Raw genomic sequence first — 21,331 nt, 5'->3', positions numbered from 1 at the left:
ATGATTGTGTCTTGGATACAACCCTGGCTCAAAGTGCTTTGAATTGGATTCTTTGTAATAATAATACAAGCGAATGCCATCCTGAAATGCCCAAATATTTCATTAGGATTTATTGTTGTTGTCTGTTTGTACCTGATTTTTTTAATTTTTGTGAATTTTGGATACTTCCTGCCCTTTTGTATCTATTTTATTTGACAAAAATTAAATGATTTGGTCTACAACCCTTTCATCTTATGTCGTTTGTAATACGGATGTTTCGGATACAATGTCCAAAAATAGTCGGGGTGAGGCCTGCCGTAGACTGAAAAATTGGTTTTGATGTAGCTTAACTTTTGCCACCTTTCAAGTCAGCAGAGAAGTATTTGCTGGCCTTAATGATAACACTTGATAAGACTTTTCGAGAGATGAGCTGTTGTTTGGCATATTTTTTACTTCCGTCCATCCATTTTCCAATCTGCATATCCTCACAAGGGTCGCGGGGGGTGCTGGAGCCTATTCCAGCTGTCTTTGCGCAGTGGTTGGGGACACCCTGAACTGGTTGCCCACCAATCGCAGGGCACACATAGATGAACAATCCACGCTCACACTCGCCTTGAGAAAATTTAGAGTGCTCCAATAACCTGCCATGCATGTTTTTGGAATGTTGGAGGAAACTAGGGTTAGATTTTCAAAGTCTTGTTTCACCACAGGTTTGGCTTTCAAATGGTTTTCAACTAGGGTGAGGAATTCAAAGTAGGGTTTATTCAACTAGGGCAGGGGTGGCCAACCCGCGGCTGGCGAGCCGCATGCGGCTCTTTGGCTGGTTCAATCCGCGACAATTGTCGAAAATGCCACGGCGATGGCGCTGCCATTCAAATAACGGTGCTAAAGACGTAGCACGTACTACATCAGCATATCACCATTCCCATTACTTGAATGACATAGAGGGCAACCGATCAGATGACTGAATCACCGCTCATGTGCAGACAACGGCGCTAAGTGCTAAGCTAGTCAGCAAATTACCTTTGTTTTTAAGGCAGGGGTGCCCAATATGTCGATCGCAATTGACCAAGAGCCAACAGACTGTTCCCAAAGTCGTGTGTGTGTGTGAGAGACACAGTAAAAAAAAAAGCCTCTTAGTCACACTGGTTGGCCACCGCTGAACTAGGGTCAGGGTTAAAAAATACTCATCATCATCTGGGTGTGTCTTGGCTAGGAGCCAAGACAAAATTCACAAGTGTGTCTTTGTGTTATTGTCCAGACAGCAGGAAAGAGTTCATTCCTTCAGTCCGTACCGCAGATCAAGCAGGGGGCGCGTGCTCACAGCAAGCACATGTTAGCTGTCTTTGCTGCTCATGCAAAAGCACCCGTATCCATATGTGACCACATTGGGAAACATGAGTGTTTGTTCAGGATAAACATCATATTTCTCAATTCCTTTGCTCGTGTGCTCATCAGAAAGGAGGAAAAGTGAGATTGTTATCAAAGGGTGGGAGGAGTCTTCTTATCACTCCTTCTGTTGCTTGTTGGGGCTGTCAGTCAGAACATGGAGGCTACACCACAAACAGGTGAGCGCCACGCCACAAGTCACTCGTACGATTCGTTTTCATTTGTCCTACAAGAAAAAAAATGTGTCTTGGTTCCTTTGGCTGAGCATTTATACATTTTACACATGAAACACAATGTGATTTATCTGCTGTGTGTTGTCAAACATTTCTAACATTCCAGACGATGTATTTGAACAAGCAGGTGTGTTGCGCATTCACAGATTGATAGGTGCTATGAATGTAAATGCCAAGACAGTTTGTGTAAAAACCCAAGACACACCTTGATATATATTTTTTCGTATTATTCGGTTGCTAACTATTATTAATATAATATTTTCAAAATATTAATAATTATATAGAGTATATAAAGTATTTTTGCATCCCATTCAAACTATAAACCCCAGACAATGATTCAATGACAGGCACCATTGTGACATTTGTTATATGAGGTCAAGGTTGCTTGAAAACGAAAATATTTGGGGACCTGTCCATATTATTTTGAGAATGTAATTTTTGTTTGAACAAATGAGCCAAACCAACGGAGAAAAAAAAACTGTAATTGCTGGGTTCCACCTTACAACTGTCTTCATTTCAGGCCCAAACAGAGGCCAACGACGCCTGAAATTGGTCAACTTTGAGATCCAGGAAAACCACATTTCTCATGAGACCCAGGGGCTCAGCGACAAACACCTGGTGGTCCGGCGAGGGAAGCCATTCAAAGTTACTCTGCTGTTTTACAGACAGATGTGGAACCCAAAAGCAGAGCGTCTGGCCTTGCAGGTTTTGCTAGGTGATTTCGTACACACCCAAAAACAATGGTGGGCACCAAATGCAGTCCACACCACTTTCTGTCTGATGTTCTTTTTTTTTTAAACCTCAGATTGGCCTTCAAAGAATAAAGTAATAATCATTGCTGGTGACAAATACTCTTTGATTCATTTGAAAAACATTCAGATAGATATATAGATAGATAGATAGATAGATAGATAGATAGATAGATAGATAGATAGATAGACCGTTTGGTAGCTAGGTAGATAGCTAGCTAGCTAGTGAGGTAAGTAGGCTTTTAAATGTGTAAATAAGGATTATTCTATATGTTTTTGTTTGTTTGTTTGTTTTGCCCAGACGTTCCAAGTTGTCCATGGGAACAATATTAAACACACAAACAAGTATTATGTACACACATTATACCTGTTTCATGGCCACAAATAAGTATATTTTGGTTTAGAGGACAAAGGTGAAAGTTCTTCTTCCACTCTCACAGGTGAAATGTCAGCAAAAATGTTGGTCCACTTCTCCGACAAGGGGTCCGATCCACATAGCTGGTCAGCACAAATCTACCCAGGCAATATCCGTCAACGTGTCGTGACCATTCACGTCTGCTCCCCTGTGCTATCCTCTGTGGCGCAATATCAACTCCTGGTGCACATAGCGGGCACACACGAACAAAGCAGCTACGCCGCAGGAACTTTTGTGCTGCTCTACAACCCTTGGCTCAAGGGTGAGTCTTGGACTGTGACTCGGCCATCTCGTGTTTGTGTACAGTACGCAATGCAGTGCAATGAGCACCTTTTTCTTTTCTTTAAGAGGATGCAGTGTACATGCCACTGGATGTGCAACGACAAGAGTATATCAAGAGTGATTATGGCGTGATCTATATGGGCACAGACGTCAACGTTAGTCTGAGGCCCTGGTCGTTTGGTCAGGTAAATTTATGATGTTGCCTGAACACCCGTAGGCCAGATACAGCAATCTACGTCCTCACTCCCCCACCCACCTGATGTTTTTTACCCCCCCTTTTAGAAAACGAATCATAAAGGGCAACAATTGTAACTGCCACTTTTAGCTTGGTTTGAGCAAAATGTCAAACTTAATGGAAATGTCATCACGGGAATGTGTGTGGGAATGGTAGTCTGTCTCTTTGCGCCCTGCAATCGGCTGGCGGCCAGTCCAGGAATGGACCTCTCCTCTTGTCTGAAGTCAACTTTAATAGGCTCCTTTTCACTTAGGAGGATAATTTATACAGAAAATGGATGGATGAATAATTCTGACTAGTGAAACTGTTAGCGTTGAACATGACTTCATCCTTCATTTCTTAAAAAAGAAAACAAACAATTGATATTCCACTCCCTCTAAAAAGAACGGAATTAAGCTTTTTTTTTCACAAACATCATTCAATCTATCCCTGTTTACAAAAAATAGAAGCAGTTGATTAGTATTATCTTTCCTTCCAAACCGTAACGTTAATACCAATAAATACAAAGCCCTGATTTTTAGCATACTGTTACACAACAAGCTATCACATACATTTTAGGGGGCTCTCCAATTGAATCGGTGTCCTGAGGGCAACCGTAACTAAGATGTGGCAATAAGTTTGACAGCCCTGATGAAGATATTCAAAGATACAATACAATACAATACAATACATTCTGATTTATATAGCGCTTTCACAACAGCGGCAGCTGTAACAAAGCGCTTTACAAAACAGTTAACATAAAGTAAAATAATAAACACAACACATAACATAAAACACAAACAGTCGTGCAGTCCTAACCACTTTTCCGTCACACGCTTTGTTGTTTGAAGCGGTTTGAGATGAAAGATAGCAAATATTAGACTCAGTCAGTTTTTATGTGTTCACAGTATGAGCCTGGAGTTCTCGAGGCGTGTCTTCAGCTGCTGCAGGTCAGCCCGCAGCACCTCAGCAACAGTCACAAAGACTACGTTCTACGAGCAGACCCCGCTTACCTGAGCAGGATCATCTGTGCTATGGTGAGACACAAAAATCACAATCAAAATATGCAGAAAAATATGCACATCAGATTTCCCTCCTGTTCCCACTTTTAACTTACTAGCATTGTAAATACCGACACACAAGTTGTCACGCAAAGATAAACTTTCTTTTTGTTCTTATCCTTTTGCAATTTCTATTGACTCTTTTTCTTTTGACGCATGATTCATTCATTGGACGATGGCAATGTACTGGAAATCTCACCAGTTTTTGCGATTTATGCTCGCAATGCACAACAACCTCCCAAAACTCAGTCAGACGCAAGGAATAGCAAGTTTGGGTCAGTGTCATTTTCTGGAGTGCTTGTCGTCTCAGGGCAACTGGAGCCTATCACAGCAGACAAGAGACATGAGATTCCAAAGTGTGGTGTCAGCAACACTCTTGAAAGCCTTCGCATAGTCAACAAAGTTGATGTAAGATTAGGAAATCCACTCAAGTGATTGTTCTATATGCTATCCTACCCATATACAGTAGCTCTCTCTTTCTCTTAACACCCTTGTTGAAAATGAACATTTCTGAGTGGTTTTCTGTTTATGTGACAAATGGATTGCAATCTCTGTTCGCCCGCAAGGTGAATTCCAGTGATGACATGGGGCTTGTGGAGGGGAGGTGGAAGGGCAGCTACAAAGATGGTGTCGAGCCAACCCAGTGGAGTGGCAGTGCGGATATCCTTCACCGTTGGATGGCATCCAAAGGCAAACCTGTGCGTTATGGACAGTGCTGGGTCTTTGCATCTGTCCTCTGCACAGGTGCTATTTAAATAGGTTTTTATTCATATTTTTATTTGTTAACACTTTATGTTCATGCAAAAGCCAGGATGTTATACTTTGGTCCTGCTTTTTTTTTGGTCTAGTCATGCGAGTGCTGGGGATTCCCTCCAGGGTGGTGACAGTGTTTAACGCAGCCCACGATGGTGATGGAAACCTGATCACTGAAGAATTTTATTCAAGCACCGGGGAGAGACTCGGGTTGTCAAAGGACAGTATTTGGTTGGTATCTCTTCATTTTAAAAATGTACGGTATGCAAACTGAACCACACATATGGAAGCACTCTTTCGATCTGATTTTCTTGATTTGATCATACAAATCAAATAAAATTAGACATTGGATGTGGGTATTTTTTCTTACACTGTACACTAACTGAATAGTGAAACACCCGATCTCTACTTTGACAGTGGCCATCAGCGAAATAAATAAACGGCACAGGACTGAGGTCGTCAACCATGCAATGCTACCATTGTATGTTAGGATTGGCTATGCTAGTAACCCTCTTGATCCAGATCCAGGTGTGGCATCCCACAAACGTCCATGTTTGGGTAGTCCTGTGGCCATATTTGCTATTGTTGTGGTAAATAAATAAATTGATTATTATTATTTATTTTTTTTAAGTGTAGAAGAAGTGGCTTTTCTTAGTAAGTGAGCTCAAGTAGGTGCCCTGTGGAGCACCTTTGAATAGCTCTGTAATACTATTCTGCCCATGTATTTGTTGTATGCCCTAAAACTTTCACATACACATCCAGGAACTTCCACGTGTGGGTAGAGTGCTGGATGAAAAGGTCGGACATCGGTGCCGAATTTGACGGCTGGCAAGTTGTAGACCCGACCCCACAAGAAATGAGCGGAGGTGTGCGGATATTTTAACACGGCAATATACTTTACCGGTGCAATTTCTGGATTGAATATGTTCAAGTATGTTTCTGCGGCAGGAGCATACCGGTGCGGTCCTTGTCCAGTGGTGGCAATCCAAAGGCGTTACCTGGGCACGCCATATGACACTGCCTTCGTTTATGCCTCTGTTGATGCGGACATTGTACGCATGATAGTGCGGTCCGGTAAGGTGGTGGGGAAGAAGGTGGATACCAAGTGGGTGGGACGCTTGATCTTCACCAAGAGCATCGGCTCAGATGTGCCAGTGGATCTGACGGATTCTTACAAGAGACAGAAACGTAGGAAAGGTTCTATTGAGGGAGTAGATTAGTGCACAATTAGCATTCAAGCTAAGTGGGGTTTTTTCTTGTTTTTTTTTGTTTTTGTTTACAGAAGACCAAACATACAGAGTGGGAAACTCAGGTCAACATTGCCGCCTTTTGTACAAATATGTGTGTGTGTGTTTTTGGAACGTGTTCACTGAACTGAATGAACACATCGGCTTTATTGCTCTTTCACTGCGTAATTGAGCGCTTAATTGTTTTTTACAGTCTGTCGTGCCTCACGTTCTGTAGGACCTCATCCTGTCGAAGAAATGGGTAATATACTGTCATTAATACATTCTCACCTAGCTGGTCCGCCGTTGTTTTACACAACGTATACATATTTTTGTTCCATTTTTAAAAAGTGAACATTTTTCATCTGTTTTATTGCTTTTTCATTGTGTAATTGAGCACTGTTATCGTTTTGTACAGTATGTCTTTCGGACATGCCTCGTCCACCCATAGAAGGTAATGTACTGAAGAGAAGGTACGATTACTGACCTGTCCTCAGGAAAATTGTTGACTGAGCAATACAGATTCATTTCAAACAAATGTCATACACATATGAGCAATAATAACAAGCTTCCCTTTACGGCTTTGGTTCCTCTCCAGACACGTCCAGCTTGGACGTGACCTTGACCGTACAAGGAGAGCCGACCGCAGGCAAGAGCATCAACCTGACAGTGACGATCACAAACCTAACAAACAGCACACGCCTCCTGAGGGAGCACCTGAACGCTCAGCTGAAAGAATTCAACAGCGGCCCAGAAAAAAGCTTCTGGAAGAGCCACCAAGAGGTGCGCATTCAGCCATTTGGAGGTAAACTGACCCAGTGCCACACAGACTGATCAAAGCCAACATCAGCACAAAATGCGCACATTTCGTTTTGTTTTGCATCTCTGTGCAGATTTGACACAAAACCATTTCATCCCACTCTCTAAGTACGAGGCTTTCCTGGTAGGCGACGACATTGTGAAGGTGGTGGCGGTCATCAAGGACTTAAAAACCAAAGAGAGGGTCCTGGCAATACAGGATTTCAACTTGATCTCACCAAAAATAAATATAAAGGTACTCATCGGTCCGTTTTGCGAAAGTTTCTACTCAAGGCTACAGATGGAGAAGCAGATTTACGAACTGGACGCACCAAGGATCGTCTCTGTCAAATGCACTCAACCGCTGTGCAAATCATTTTGTGCCTTCGTGTGGGAGTACACATACAAACAGATGAATTTGCACATGCAATGTGATTTATTAAACCGGAGACAAATTGCAATGGTGATTTTTAAGAGAGGCTGAAATGAGAAGGGGGGGGGGGGCTTTCATGCTCATATAAAAATCTTTGGAGTGCCGGAACGGAACCATACAATTTTGGTACTTTGGAATCATCTAAGTAACCTGAACTGTTCATCTCACCCCATCACAAAATTTTGTGAAAAGTGAAAATTAAAAGACCCAAATTAAGATTATATTATTTCCATATCTTTTGACCTAATCGGACCGTTCCAATTTTAAACGGTTCAGCTCATGCATATCAAAACAAAAGCCCCAAATTAAGCTTTCATTCCCCGCCCCCCGCCCCCCGCACTCCCCTTCTAATTGCAGTCACCAAACATTGAGCAGCTTCCATGATGATGAATGTTTCACCCTCCCACAAATTTCAATGGAAATCTGTTTTGTGCAACTGATTGACATGTAACGAACAAACAATGAAAATCATACCTGCGTAAAAATGACCGGCCTACGTTCATTGTTTGGCAGTGACGCAAAACAACATACCTTGTTCGTTATTTTCGTCACCTCCTCGCCCCGATTCTCGTGCAGGTTGAAGGCGGGGACAGTATCCAACTGAAGAAGGAGCACACTGCAATCGTGTCATTCACCAACAAGCTCAACAAACCCATTAACGGCGCTGTTCTCACTGTCGAGGGTTACGGGTTGTTGCAGGGCAAACAAGAGGCCAGGTGGGTCTTTTCACACTTATTTTGAAGAAGGTTACAAGAAATGATGCTCTTAGCTCCATAGTCTCATTCCAGTCATGCTCCATGTGTAGTTTTGGCTCCCAATATCTAAAGAATGTTGTTACAGGAATGCTGTCAGGTATGATTTACTGTCAAGGAAACACATCAACATTCCAACATGGTTTTGTAGAGTTACGTCGTCTTGCAGGAAGTATTGAGTGAGATCTTTGTGTTTGTACAAGTCCTTCTCTATTGACCAATTGTCAACGACAATCTTTGTTAGTATATGTTTTCTCACAAATTTGCCACCTTTTACAACCGTAGGTCGTTTTTGCTATTAAAATAGAAATAATATTATATATATATATATATATATATATATATATATATATATATATATATATACTGTATATATGCGCTCATATTGTAACATTGCTCACTTTGAATGATTCGCTCCTTTAGGCTGACCGTCCTGCATCCAGATGAGAAAATAGAGAAGAAAGTTGCTATCATGGCCTCCACTTCAGGCACAAAGCTGCTGAGTGCTTCCTTCTCACACAGCAGCAGCTCCAACGTCGTTTCGAGAACGTTTCACAAAGTGTCCGTCACCACCTAGTGATACCTAAAAAAAAAAAACGTGGAATCATGTGGAAAGTTGATATTTTTTGACTCGTGGTCACTTGGAAATGTAAATGGTCAAATGCATGACGAAAGCAGACTACACCTTCCCTCCACCATATAATTTGAATAGGTCCAAGAGCTGCATTAAAAATCAAAACATTACAACGATGATGAAATTCTCCATTATGATTAATTTAGCAAAATGGTTTGTACTTTACACTCGTGTAAAACTGCACCGCATCACAATGTGAACTCTTCCTCATGCATTTCTAACCTTTTTTTTTGTTATAGTCCCAGTATATCCATCCTTCTTATTATTAATAATAATCAATATATTTCCAAAAGTCAGCATAATGATTCAAATATTACAGAACTGTTTTTAACCCTTTCAGGGATGGCGGTTACTAGACATTTTATCAGGTTACAGGGTCCATGAAAGGGTTAATAAAGGGTGACTGATGGTGTATCGATTGCCTTGTCTAACATTGGTGCAGGCAAGGTAGTTTCAATGTTTCTCTGTATAAGCCTGGCTGTGATGGACAGGCGACCATTCCAAGGTGCAATGATCCTTTTGGCCAAATTCAACTGGGATAGGCTGCAAGATCCCTAAGACCTAACCAGTATGGAAAATGTCTGGATGGATTTTATTCTATTTGTAAAGCTCCGTGAAAACACCAAATGGTTTCAAAATGATGTTTAAAAAAATCAAATAAAATGGACGAGATGCTATATCTCCAAGCGACCACTTGATGGAAACCTTAGCCCGTGACGTTTTCTCTTCGACTCGCTTCAGTTAAAATTACGGGTGCATAATTTGAAGGCTTCAATTGCCTGATCGAGCTCAAAGTTTTCGTACCCCCCAAATAAATTGGGCTTTTTTCCCCCCAGATGCTTTTTGTGTGACTCCTGAAACAAGCAAAGTTGGTTTGTTATAGAATCTAAAAACAATACTTTGTAATATATCTTATTTTAACATTAAACATTTAATAACCCCATTGTAAGATATCCTATGTGACACAAAATGATGATGCCGAGGTTGTGCTTGATTTCAGATTATAAACCCTTGCAAAAGGAAAGAAAATCTAAAATCAACATACGAACTTTTTGTTTTGGATAAGAGCCAAATAATTTTCAATGGAGTGTTAAATAGCTGTATAAAATCCACTGACATGCATTTGCTGTCAAAACGCAGAAGTCTGCAATAGCTCACAATGGTCGCAGGGGGTGCTGCAGCCTATCCCAGCTGTGTTCGGGCATTAGGTGAGGGACACCCTGAACCGGTTGCCAACCAATCGCAGGGCACACAGAGAAGAACAACCATCTCCGCTCACACTCACACCCAGGGACAATTTTGAGTGTGCCATGCATGTTTTTGGAATGTGGGAGGAAACCGGAGTACCTGGAGAAAACCCACGCAGGCCCGGGGAGAACATGCAAACTCCACACAGGGAGGCCGGAGCTGGGATTGAACCTTGATTGATACCCCTGCACTGTGAGGTCATAACCACTGGACCAGCAGGCCGCCCTTGTGTTGTACATGTGAGGCTAAATAAAAAACTTATTTAGTGTGTGGGGATCTTTTCCACGACCTGGATCAGGGCATCATTCAGCTCCTGGTCAGTCTGTGGTTAAGACCCCTGAATCGTTCCCTCCTCTTTGATGCCTTAACCCTTTCATACACCAATTATGATAACCTGCATTACTTTCATCTGATAACACGATAGGCCAAGGTGGGCAAACTACGGCCCGCGGGCCGAATCCGGCCCGTTGGTCTTTTTAATCCGGCCCAACGAAGATTGGTGCACAATTAAGGTTTGATTGGATTCATTTCGTTTGGACTTGTAATGACATGTATTTCAACACCAGGTGGCGCAGTTAGTTCAAGTTGCAGAGCAGAGGGAGGGAGGGGAAGACGAAGAAAGAGGGAGAGAGTAATGACCATGGAAGGGAAAGTGATATGTATCTGATTAAACGAAGCGGGTAACAAAATACGAAACATTCAGGAGACGCCTGGAGCCGGAAAGACTCAAATCTACGAGACATTGAAAAACAAGGAAGCGATTCTTACTCACTCCGATTCTGGCAATTTCCATGCTCAGAGTGAATTGCTTGTGGCACGGGTAAATTAACATTTCCTGGAATGGTTTGATTGTTATCATATTAAAAACTTTCCGCAAACTGGACCGCTAATAAGAGTCGGAGAGCAGTCAAATGTGTAGAGCGTGAACAACAGGGGGCTCAGTACACATCCTTGAGGAGAACCGGTGCTGAGTGTGATGGTGGAGGAGAATGTTATAATAATAATAATACATTTTATTTATAAGCGCCTTTCAAGACACGGAAGGACACTTTACAATAACAAAAAACACAAAACAATTATTACTGGCATACAAAGACATTGTCCTATCTTCTTTATTTTCTATTTCTATTTCCAACTTTTGGCCCGGCCCTCCACAATATTTACTGCTTCTCATTTGGCACCCCCGGAAAAATAATTGCCCACCCCTGTGATAAGCTGTCCACTCTAGTAACCGCTGTCCCAGAAAGAGTTCAGAACTTGATCGGTTGACCACTGTCCAATTCTGTTTTGCTTTTAAACAAGTCCGTCCTTGTCCAGAAGCATTATTTCTGTACTATATTGCAAATGTGCTACAGTACTTGTACATCCTTCCACGGATAGGCCTATTCTACTGTAGACCAGGGGTTCTCAAACTGCAAGCAGGTGCATGCAGAGGGTGGAGAAAACAGCGTGGAGGGGGCACCAACAACAAAATGTCAGTGTTGACGATGAAGGAAAATGTTGAAGAGGCATCCGGTTAGGTTTGAGGGGGCATAAACTTTGAAAAACCTCTTTGGACAACCACTGCTCGAAATAAGAGGTGAAGGAAATAAAGTCAAAGAATGTGTGCATTCCTCAGTGTATTCTCTTCTTCATGTGTACCGATGAATGGATGGATGATTTAAAGCTATGGATGTCGGGGTGAACAGCTTGTGATGTCACCCGAGTGTCAAGCAGACGCAGGCGATAATCAGACTGCACGCTTGCTGATTTTCAGACAAATTAAACGTCAGGGAAAAGCAGCCAGCGCGACCACTGAGAATGTTTTGAAAAGCTGAGCCCGTCATAAATTATTAACGGTGCCCTCCTCCGCGCAGCATCCACACACAGATGCACGCTGTCCATTTCTCCTGTCTTAACAAACGTTAATGACTCTTCTTTGTTTTAAGCTGCCTTTTCACTCCTCACCCTCTCTCCTTTTCATTCATCCATGTCAATCATTCCTTCTTTTTACATTGTCTTGTCTCTATATTTTTTTGTCCTTGTTAACTTCACTTCCTTTGACTCCTCCTGACCATCTGTTTATCTGGTTCAGACCATCGATTACAATTGAGGAGCTTAAAGATGAAGGCCCCCCACCCCATCTTTTAGCTCCTCAATTTTTATCCATTATTTTCTCACTCTCTTATCTATTTATCTTCCAATCAATATCGTGGTTTATATTTTCTTTGTTCCTCTCTCCATCCTTCCAGAAACTTTCAGCTCATCCCTTTTGCCCCTGAAACGGATGAGGAAGCAATGGCTCTTTCCACCTTTCTTTCATCCATCTTCCCTCCCATCCATTCAAACGTTTCCTTCAACCACATTTCCTTCCATTCCTCCTTCTGTATGCCCACTCATCTGACTTTCCCTCTCCTCATCCAACCATCCTTCCGTTGAGAGATGCTCTCACAGATGCCTCTATTCATGCATCCATGCATCCTTCTTTTTCTTCAGCCCCCCATCCTCCCTACTTCCATTTTTTCCCTTCTGCCTTTCATACTCCTGGTCACTAACGATCCTTTCTTTCATCCATATTTCTTTCCCTCCAGCCATCCTTAGTTCCTTCCTTCCTTCCTTCCTTCCTTCCTTCCTTCCTTCCTTCCTTCCATCTACCCATCCAAGAATGAAGAATTGCTAGCTAGCTAGCTAGTGAGGTAGCTAGCTAGCCAGCTATCTAGATAGATACTATAGATAGATCATCAATAAATTTACGGTTGAACAAAGTTATCCCAGCATATAAAATTCCAGTCAGACACATTGTGATGGGACTGTGTTACAACGATTCTATGAGCCATCTTGCCTGGAGATGGCGTGACCTAATCAGTCAATTTGGTTGACTACGACTGGACTGGAAAGCCACTTCAAGCCAAGCGGGGCCAACGGGCCGATGAATGAATAATCACCACTTGAGTGACTGAGCCGTGAATTCTCATCATCAATGATTAAAGCCGCATTAAAGATCGTGATTTGACGAGGTCAGTGGTTGAGTCTGTCATCATTAAAGTGCCCTTCGCGTAGTGTTGTGCCCTTTAGATGTAGGAAACGAACAGTACTGCTTTTAACGAGCGCTTAGTTATGAGAGTGAGATTTTCGCTTCAGTTAAAATTTATTAGTCACCATTTTAAAACTGCAGTTACGACAGGCGCTCCGGCTTGAATATTAATACTGCTTAATATAAGACAGTATGTAATCCAGAGTCTTTTATTTTGTTGAGGTTTAAAGTATCACGACACAATCCCTCCTGTGAGAAATCTCCCTTTCACTTTCTTTTTTTGTTCTACATCTTTCTACAGAGTACACCGTGCATTTGTTTTTTTTTTTGCCTTCTTTTCAATGTTTTTACCATTAAGCATTCAGTGCAAACATCTGGATCATCTGGATCAATTTCTTCATCATCATCGGAGGGACATTCTATTTTGGGGGACCGTTTGTATAAATTTCCCACTGCATGCACTTTGTTACCACGAACATTGAGGAAAACAACAACAAAAAAGACCAAGTTTAATTTTCTGCCAAAACAAATACTAGTGGGAATTAAAGCTGATATGCTTCCAAAATAATAGATGGCTTTTGCAGAACCGCAATGATAAAAGAACTAAGGAGAAATAAAGAGACAGAAAATAAAACAATTGGATTAACGGAGAACAATACAATGTACAGCATCGTACCCTTGAGTAAGTCACAATAACAATAATTCTTCTAGAAAGGTTTATGTAACCCATTCTTTCTGTCAAATGAAAACCATGCATCTCCAAATTCTTCTTATGTGCTTTTTCAATTGGATCTTTTTCTTGACAAGATTCAAAATCACAGAGAAGAAAAAGACACATGCTTTATTTCACAAGAAAAATACAATATTACCTATTTTGCCAACACAGCCACTTGGATGACAAGGTTTCGCATAACTTCCTTTGTGATGCCCGTTTCCTGCTGAAGGCCTGCAACAACGCTTTCACAAACAGAAAGGCAGAAGCCGAAAGAAACGGGGCATGTACAAGGACAGGCATTGCTAGAAGCTGAAGGTTGAGGAGCACTTCTCCAATTCCAACTCTGAACATATGTGGCGAGGGATTCAGGCCAACTTTGACTACAGATCCACCCAAGCCCATCTCACTTCCCCCGATGGCTTCTTCCTGTAAAAGCACGGCCAGAGCACAGACTCCAAACCAATCTGCAACCAACTCTCCCGCTATGACAGCAGATCAACGCTCAAAAAGCTGTAGGCCCTGATGGCACCTTGGGAAGTAGTGCTGGGTGATATGAAAAAAAAAATCATTTATCATGAAATAGGTGATTTTATATCATGATAACGATCTGCCACGATGGAGATATTTTCAGTACTGTGATGTCATTTTCAGTCGACAGTAAGTGTGGCATATGATTAAAATGTGTAAATTTTTCACATTGATTTATATTCCTAATTAATCGAGACAGTGTGTTTGAAAGAGCGGGAGTGCATAGAATATATTATTGTGAATATCTATACTGTATATGTAATATTATATATAATAGAAAAAAAGTAACTTGTACAATGAATTGGCTTGGATGTCGCTACTTTACACACAACTTTAGGTTCATGGTTTGTTAAAAAAATTGTGTAACATAAATCAAACGTACCCTGTGATTAGCTGGCAACCAGTTCATGGTGTAAATGTATTAAAAATGATCTATTCAACTACTGGTTACACAAACACTTATTACATGGATTAGCATCCTTACAATTTATTTATTTATACAATACAATACAATACAATACAATACAATACATCTTTATTTTTATACCGTACTTAAATTGCACCACAAGAACAACATAGTAGGAAAAAAATAAAATACGCCAGTTAATAAAAATACCTGTATAAGTTTATTGTGACATTATGATCACCCTGTATGATCAGACAACTAACTGTGTGATGAAAGTGAACAAGATTTTACCAGGCCGATCTCCCTGCGTTGTTTGGATGAATGTGATGTGAAAAGATTACAGCCATCGTTAATGGCTGGCATATGCGCACAGACACAAACACCGATACACGAGTGCACACTCTGCAGTGGACAGGTTGCTATAGTAACACCAATAGAGATTCACTGAGCATCTTGTTTGGCCACTGCCCTTTTAGTAATGATGGTTCCCTGAAGTGGTTTGAGGCAAGACTTTCAGTAATCCTCCTTTTCATTTATAATAGTGAATATCGCAATCCAACTCATATTCAGAAAGCCAAGAAGTGGATGCGGACTTTTCTTTTCTTTTTTTTTTTTTTACTTCTCAGGTCTTTTCATCATCAGACCATCACTGCAGGGGGGGGGGGAACATGGACGAGGCAGATGTAGATATATTTTCTGATCATGTGGACCGTCGAAAACCTAAGACAGACAACGGCATGTGAGAACATGCGCCTCTGCGTCACATATATATATATATATCTGCAGCACACACTATACCTCAGGCTTCACTTACAACCCTATCCTGTCACTTGCATACGCCCAAGTAAGCACGGAGTTCAACCGATTAGTCAGCTCATTGACGAAACAACATTTTTGCTTTGTTTTTGTCATGATCCTGTTCTTGTATGTCTCCAGCATTTGACAGACGAGGGCCTTTCCTTTCGTGTGCACACCTACTGCCCATGATCATTAGCCACGTATTGAAGGACTGACAAGCTGAATGCAGCTTGTCGGATTGTTGGACCTAGTTGCTTCTCTTTCTCAAGTGTTTGTTTTCTTGACCTCTCGCACTCAACATAGTCGTACTTGTTCTCTTTAGTTCCACATTTCATCTACGTTTAGTCATTTGATCTTGCTTTTCCTTCGTCGAGTAAATTAGACTCTTGTTATTTCGTTTGTTATTCTGGGTTTAATTATTTCCTTCCCTTTTGCAACAATTTTTTGTTCAGGTTTTGTTTTTCCTGGGTATTGTTGATCAATGATTACTGTTCATACTTTGTCGGTGGACTTTTTGTGATGTTGTTTGGTGTCTACGTTTGTGGGATCTGATCGCTTTTCAGTTCATTTTTGAACTGCGACAGTGTTGACGTTTAATGTTCTGAGTTGACACGTTACTAATCATGTGTTTTTGGCAGGGAACACAAGATGAGACTGGCTGGTTTGTTGAAGCGAAATGTGTGCGGGACTCCCTCTAATTACAACAACAAACATTTTTCTTTGCTATATCTGTCAATCGACTTCGACTATTTTCATTACATGACAGTCGACTAGAAAAAAAATATTAGTTGTTTAACCCCAACCAAAGAGATCATGATTGATTTCAGTGTAAGACTTTCACCACACATGCTGGTGAACATCTAAGGCAATAAGACATTAAACTCATTTTAGTACCTCGGTGTTCACCTAAACCAGAGGTGTCCAAACTTTTTTGTTTGAGGGCAGACAGAAAAATGGAAGGCTGAAAACGCCACTTTAAATGTATTCAACTTTTTGAAACACGCTAAAGTCGGTCAAGAAATCAGTTGTATCTTGTTTGTATTGTCTAGCTAATTTTCACAGAACAGATCCAGCTCTGTACTTAACGGCAGCCGAATCCAATCTCCACATTCAGAATTTAAAAAAAAAAAAAAAAAAAAGAACAATCTGTAGTCAGTCCCTTCTCACTTTGCCTACTTTTACCTTTTTGACTAACCTTGTGGCCCATGTCAAATGTCATTTTTTTGTATTTGTGGGGCATGACGCGGGCCGCTGAAAAATGGATGGCGGGCCGCAAATGACTCCTCGGCCGTGGGTTGGACACCAATGACCTAAACAATGCAATGAGCGAGACAGAAAGCCCGGATGCTCAGTACAAGAATGGCAGAGTCACCTCTACTTGCTGAGGTGACTGACGTCCTTCGACATAAGAGAGTTCTTGCTCCGGTTCTTTAATGACACTGCGGTGGCTTCTGCATTGTGTGATCTCATTGTGTGCTGTGGAGGAAGAAGACACGTAACCAAGTGGTTGAGAAAGATGGCTCTCTCCCGGGGCTACTAAGTGAACTCCGTTGAGGAGGTGGCAGGCAGAAAGCTCATCCTCCTTTTTTTCCCATCCTTCTTCTTCTTCCAGTTAACTGTGTTGTTGCGTTTCTTCAAAAGATCTTTAACCTACATTTTTTTAAGTTACAGTGGAATCCCCACTAAAGTTGAAAGATGTCTCCATAAATATTGGTGACCATCGATCGTAGTTTTAATTATTGTATGTATTAGGACGGGAGGCACGATAACTGAAGGGTACAGCATGCAGCAACACACTTGCCCACAAAATATGAATTGAAAAGCACCGGAGGGGAAAATCATTTTATCACTCGCCGTATGATTATGTCAACTGCGGGAGTGAGCGGCGACTAATGTGTGTGTGCGTGTGTCATTATAGTGGCTCCACAGAGGATAAATGATTACCTGTATTTATACAGACCTTTGAGCTGAGGAGACGCTACGATGCCGTGATATTGAAAGTATGCCATGAATCCTGTTCACCATACTCCATCGCTGCCCACGCAGGCCTGTGTCCATCCCCTCCATCTACCCCATATGTTCCTCTGACATTACAATTGTCCCATTTTGAAAGGTGATGACATAACGGCTCATCTTCAGAAAACAGCTAAGCTGTGATTGGTTGTTACCCGAGCCGTGAGCCGTCGTTAACTCAGCCCCGAGCAACTGTGATACGAACATTTTCAGGTGACAGAAAATGACAAAATGGCCGCCCTCCGAGATGGATTAGAAAAAAATGATTTTGTTGCTTAACTCGTGTTTCACAAACACAACATGAATCAGAATGCCATGTATTGACTCATTGAGCTGCATAAAACATTCAATTGTCAAAAACTTTTGGGGTTCAACTCCCTTTTAATGAGGACAAATGGATGGATCATAATTTCTTCACTTGTGCATTTAATAGCACTATATTATCTTAGATGTTGCCCACTCAGCATCCATTGCAGCCTGGTCATCCTGGAAGAAATCAGCTGGGTTAAACTTCAGCTTCTCTATCACCATGATTGGGACCCGAATTATTCAAAATGGAAGGAATATTTGATAAAGTGAGAATATTTCAAAGAGTTGTGATTTCTTGAGAATAAAATTGTTTTACAAGAAAAACGTTTAAATTTTTTTGACGATGTGATGTTTCAAGAAAAACTTGCAATTCAAATGTCAATTTTATGACAATTTAAAAGACACGGAATAGTTTGAAAAGAGCCGTATTTCTTGAAAATTAAGTCATAATATGATCAACATGAAAATTATATGATTTCATTTTATAACTAAAATATTTGAAGCCACAATGTGGAATTACTTTGAATTAAAAAAACTATATATATATATATATATATATATATATATATATATATATATATATATATATATATATATATATATGTGTTAATTCTTTGTGTTAATTCTCACTGGATTGTCATATTGATCATGATACCAATAAATGCATGCATTTGTTATTTAACATGATTTTGCACTCATTAAAAATCCATGTGGGAAATAAAGTGTTTAATTTGATTTGGATTGTGAATTAAAGATGTTAAAATGTGATGGTCAATCTGAGTGAAATCCTTTATTCTTTTGGAAAGTTAAACAGGGACAGGGCGCCCACAAATACAGTATCTGCTTTTTAAATTCTGCTGTACAAAAAACACTTTGGGATTACCAAAAAAACATAAATCATCTCTGTGCAGTTTTATCCATTGAGATTAATTATGTTCAGTGAGGCTTGAGTAGGACTTCGCACACTTTTTGCATGCAAAGTAGGAAAAAAATGCAAGAGGCAAAAAAGAAAAAAGTCATCTTGAGACGTAACGAGTGTTGCAGACATTGGTTACCATGCCAACAGCCTTATAAAGTGGTAATGCTACCTGGCCTTCTGTGCAGTGATTTAATTCGTTTACCCAGCCAGGAATGCATCATCATCATCAGCCTGAGTTAGGATACACCTAAAAACGCAGTTCACATCACAGTTGTCATGTTTGGAAATTATACAAGGCTAATTTCTCACCGGGGTGTCCCGGTGGTCCAGTGGTTAATGCATCGACTTCATAGTGGAGAAATCTTGGGTTCAAGACACATTTAAAATCCCGCCTCAAAACACATCTGTTTCGACAAGCCTATTCACTCAGACCATAACGCCATTTATTTATTTATTTTTGTTGTATTTTTTCTTATCTTATTTGATGTTGTTTTTAACATTGTACTCGTGATTTTAACTGCTTGTTGTAAGGTGTCCTTGAGTTTCTAGAAAGGCGCCCACAAATAAAATGTATTATTATTATTATTATTATTATTATTATTCAATCCCCGCTTCGGCCTCCCTGTGTGGAGTTTGCATGTTCTTCCCGTTTATGCGTGGGTCCGGTTTCTTTCCACATTCAAAAAACATGCATGGCAGGCTGATTGAACACTCAAAATTGTCCTGAGGTGTGAGTGTGAGCGCGGATGGCTGTTCTTTATATTTATTCATTCATCTTCCGTACCGCTTGATCCTCACTAGGGTCGCGGGGGGTGCTGGAGCCCATCCCAGCCGTCTCCGGGCAGCAGGGCACACATAGACGAACAACCATCCACGCTCACACTCACACCTAGGGACAATTTAGAGTGTTCAATCAGCCTGCCACGCATGTTTTTGGAATGTGGGAGGAAACCGGAGCACCCGGAGAAAACCCACGCAGGCACGGGGAGAACATGCAAACTCCACACAGGGAGGCCGGAGCTGGAATCGAACCCGGTACCTCTGCACTGTAAAGCCGACGTGCTAACCACTGGACTACCGGGCCGCCCTCTTTATATTTAATATTAATTAAAATAAATAGAATAATTAAAATAAAATCAACTAATATTTGACAATAAAGTTGTACTTGATACTTGATACTTGTTCATCACTGTGTGGGAGGATAAAGCGGACCAGAAAATGGATGGATGTATCAATGGATGGATGTACAGGGAGTGGGCAATGCCCTAACAAATCAAACATATGGTGTTGATATTTGATCTTTCTTTCTTTCTTTCTTTGAAGATTTATCTTTCATTGTATTGGTGTATAACTGATCCCTCTCTGGCTTTGCTCATTTTAAAAAAGAGAAGAGGGAGTGACCAAAAAAAAAGTGCGGGGGATGGTGCAACCTTTATTAATGGCTTGATGGGAATTGCAGAGTTTAATCTGAGCTGCGATTCCTTCAAGACGGCTTTCAGATATATTTCAGGCTGAACAGGGAGCAGTGTCTTCTTTAAGACATCACTATATGTTATCTCTCGTGTGTCCTAAGCTCGAGACCGGGAGACGCTGCATTTATTAGGGCTTTTTCCATTGTCCTCCGTTGCCATTATATTAAAATAAATCTGCCAAAATAGGACGGATTCCCTCCACCATGCAGCTTCTCATAGCCGAGACATTTCTCAATTTGAAAGTCTTCCTGCTGCGCCCATCACCGCTCCATTCCAGAGTGCCGCTTCTCACCACATCACCGCATACACACAATGAATGGTTTTGACGAAGGCTTATGCTGCGTACTGCTAAGTGCAGTTTGAAAAGGGCTGAACAGTCACACCGATGAGCATTGGGGCACACGAAACAAAAACTGCAAAAGACAGAGAAATGAAGGCTTAAGTCACTGGAGATAAATTAGCATGAAAACATATGTAAATCTGAGCCAGGCTTTTCTGGAGCAGTTGAAGATTTGCAGAAGGAATCAGGTGTGCCCTATAATGAAGTTTTGTCCCCTACCATAAGCCACCACTGCAGAAAGAGAGAAAGAAAAATACAACCAAAACCACAACAATACCTATATTTGACCAAAACTGAAACCCAAGAAAAAACAAGCGTTCTTAGGCTCATACAACTTCATTGCATAGGATGGAGAAGACAAATGAGTGCATGTTCATTTTTCAGGGTTTTAAATGACTGTGCAGATTACTTTATCCCAAGCTTGCGTTTATCAGAGTTCATTTTAGGTTTTGGGAACATCAATATATTTATTTTCACTATGCTTGTCCTAATTACGGTCACTGGTGATCTGGAACCTTTGCACGCCTGCGTTTGTGGCTTCTGATTCTTCCGTGTGCAACACAAAGTGCACATTTCTCCTTGACAGACCATAATGATATTAATATCATTAATGAGCATAGTGCCAAGGCAGAAATCAATACATTTTAGTGGG

The 21,331-nt window shown here is 41.0% G+C and overlaps 1 protein-coding gene across 2 annotated transcripts; it reads left to right on the top strand.

The window, feature by feature from the left end:
• Positions 1 to 1,269: 1,269 nt before the first annotated feature.
• LOC127596827 (protein-glutamine gamma-glutamyltransferase 5-like) lies at positions 1,270 to 9,627 on the top strand. 2 transcript variants are annotated; one of them, XM_052059769.1, is made up of 16 exons: positions 1,270 to 1,547; positions 2,122 to 2,316; positions 2,791 to 3,027; positions 3,114 to 3,232; positions 4,170 to 4,298; positions 4,889 to 5,066; positions 5,171 to 5,306; positions 5,838 to 5,941; positions 6,024 to 6,263; positions 6,358 to 6,387; positions 6,516 to 6,563; positions 6,720 to 6,755; positions 6,900 to 7,106; positions 7,195 to 7,355; positions 8,109 to 8,248; positions 8,708 to 9,627. In XM_052059769.1, exons 1-16 carry the CDS (start codon positions 1,526 to 1,528, stop codon positions 8,859 to 8,861), a joined length of 2,136 nt encoding a protein of 711 aa, XP_051915729.1. In that variant the 5' UTR covers positions 1,270 to 1,525; the 3' UTR covers positions 8,862 to 9,627. The 2 variants fall into 2 exon arrangements, with proteins under 2 accessions (XP_051915729.1, XP_051915730.1); XM_052059770.1 differs by lacking the exon at positions 1,270 to 1,547 and having other exon boundaries at positions 2,173 to 2,344.
• Positions 9,628 to 21,331: the final 11,704 nt, after the last annotated feature.

Source organism: Hippocampus zosterae, chromosome 2 (assembly GCF_025434085.1).
Source record: "Hippocampus zosterae strain Florida chromosome 2, ASM2543408v3, whole genome shotgun sequence".
Taxonomy (NCBI): domain Eukaryota; kingdom Metazoa; phylum Chordata; class Actinopteri; order Syngnathiformes; family Syngnathidae; genus Hippocampus; species Hippocampus zosterae.
The sequence above is the reverse complement of the archived record's forward strand: the minus strand, read 5'-3'. Positions and strand labels throughout refer to the sequence as shown.

Coding starts and splice junctions, on each gene's coding strand:
- LOC127596827 (XM_052059769.1), top strand. CDS start 1,526: ATGGAGGCTACACCACAAACAG. Junction 2,317..2,790: donor GGCCTTGCAGGTTTTGCTAG/GTGATTTCGTAC, acceptor CCACTCTCACAG/GTGAAATGTCAGCAAAAATG. Junction 5,307..5,837: donor TTGTCAAAGGACAGTATTTG/GTTGGTATCTCT, acceptor ATACACATCCAG/GAACTTCCACGTGTGGGTAG.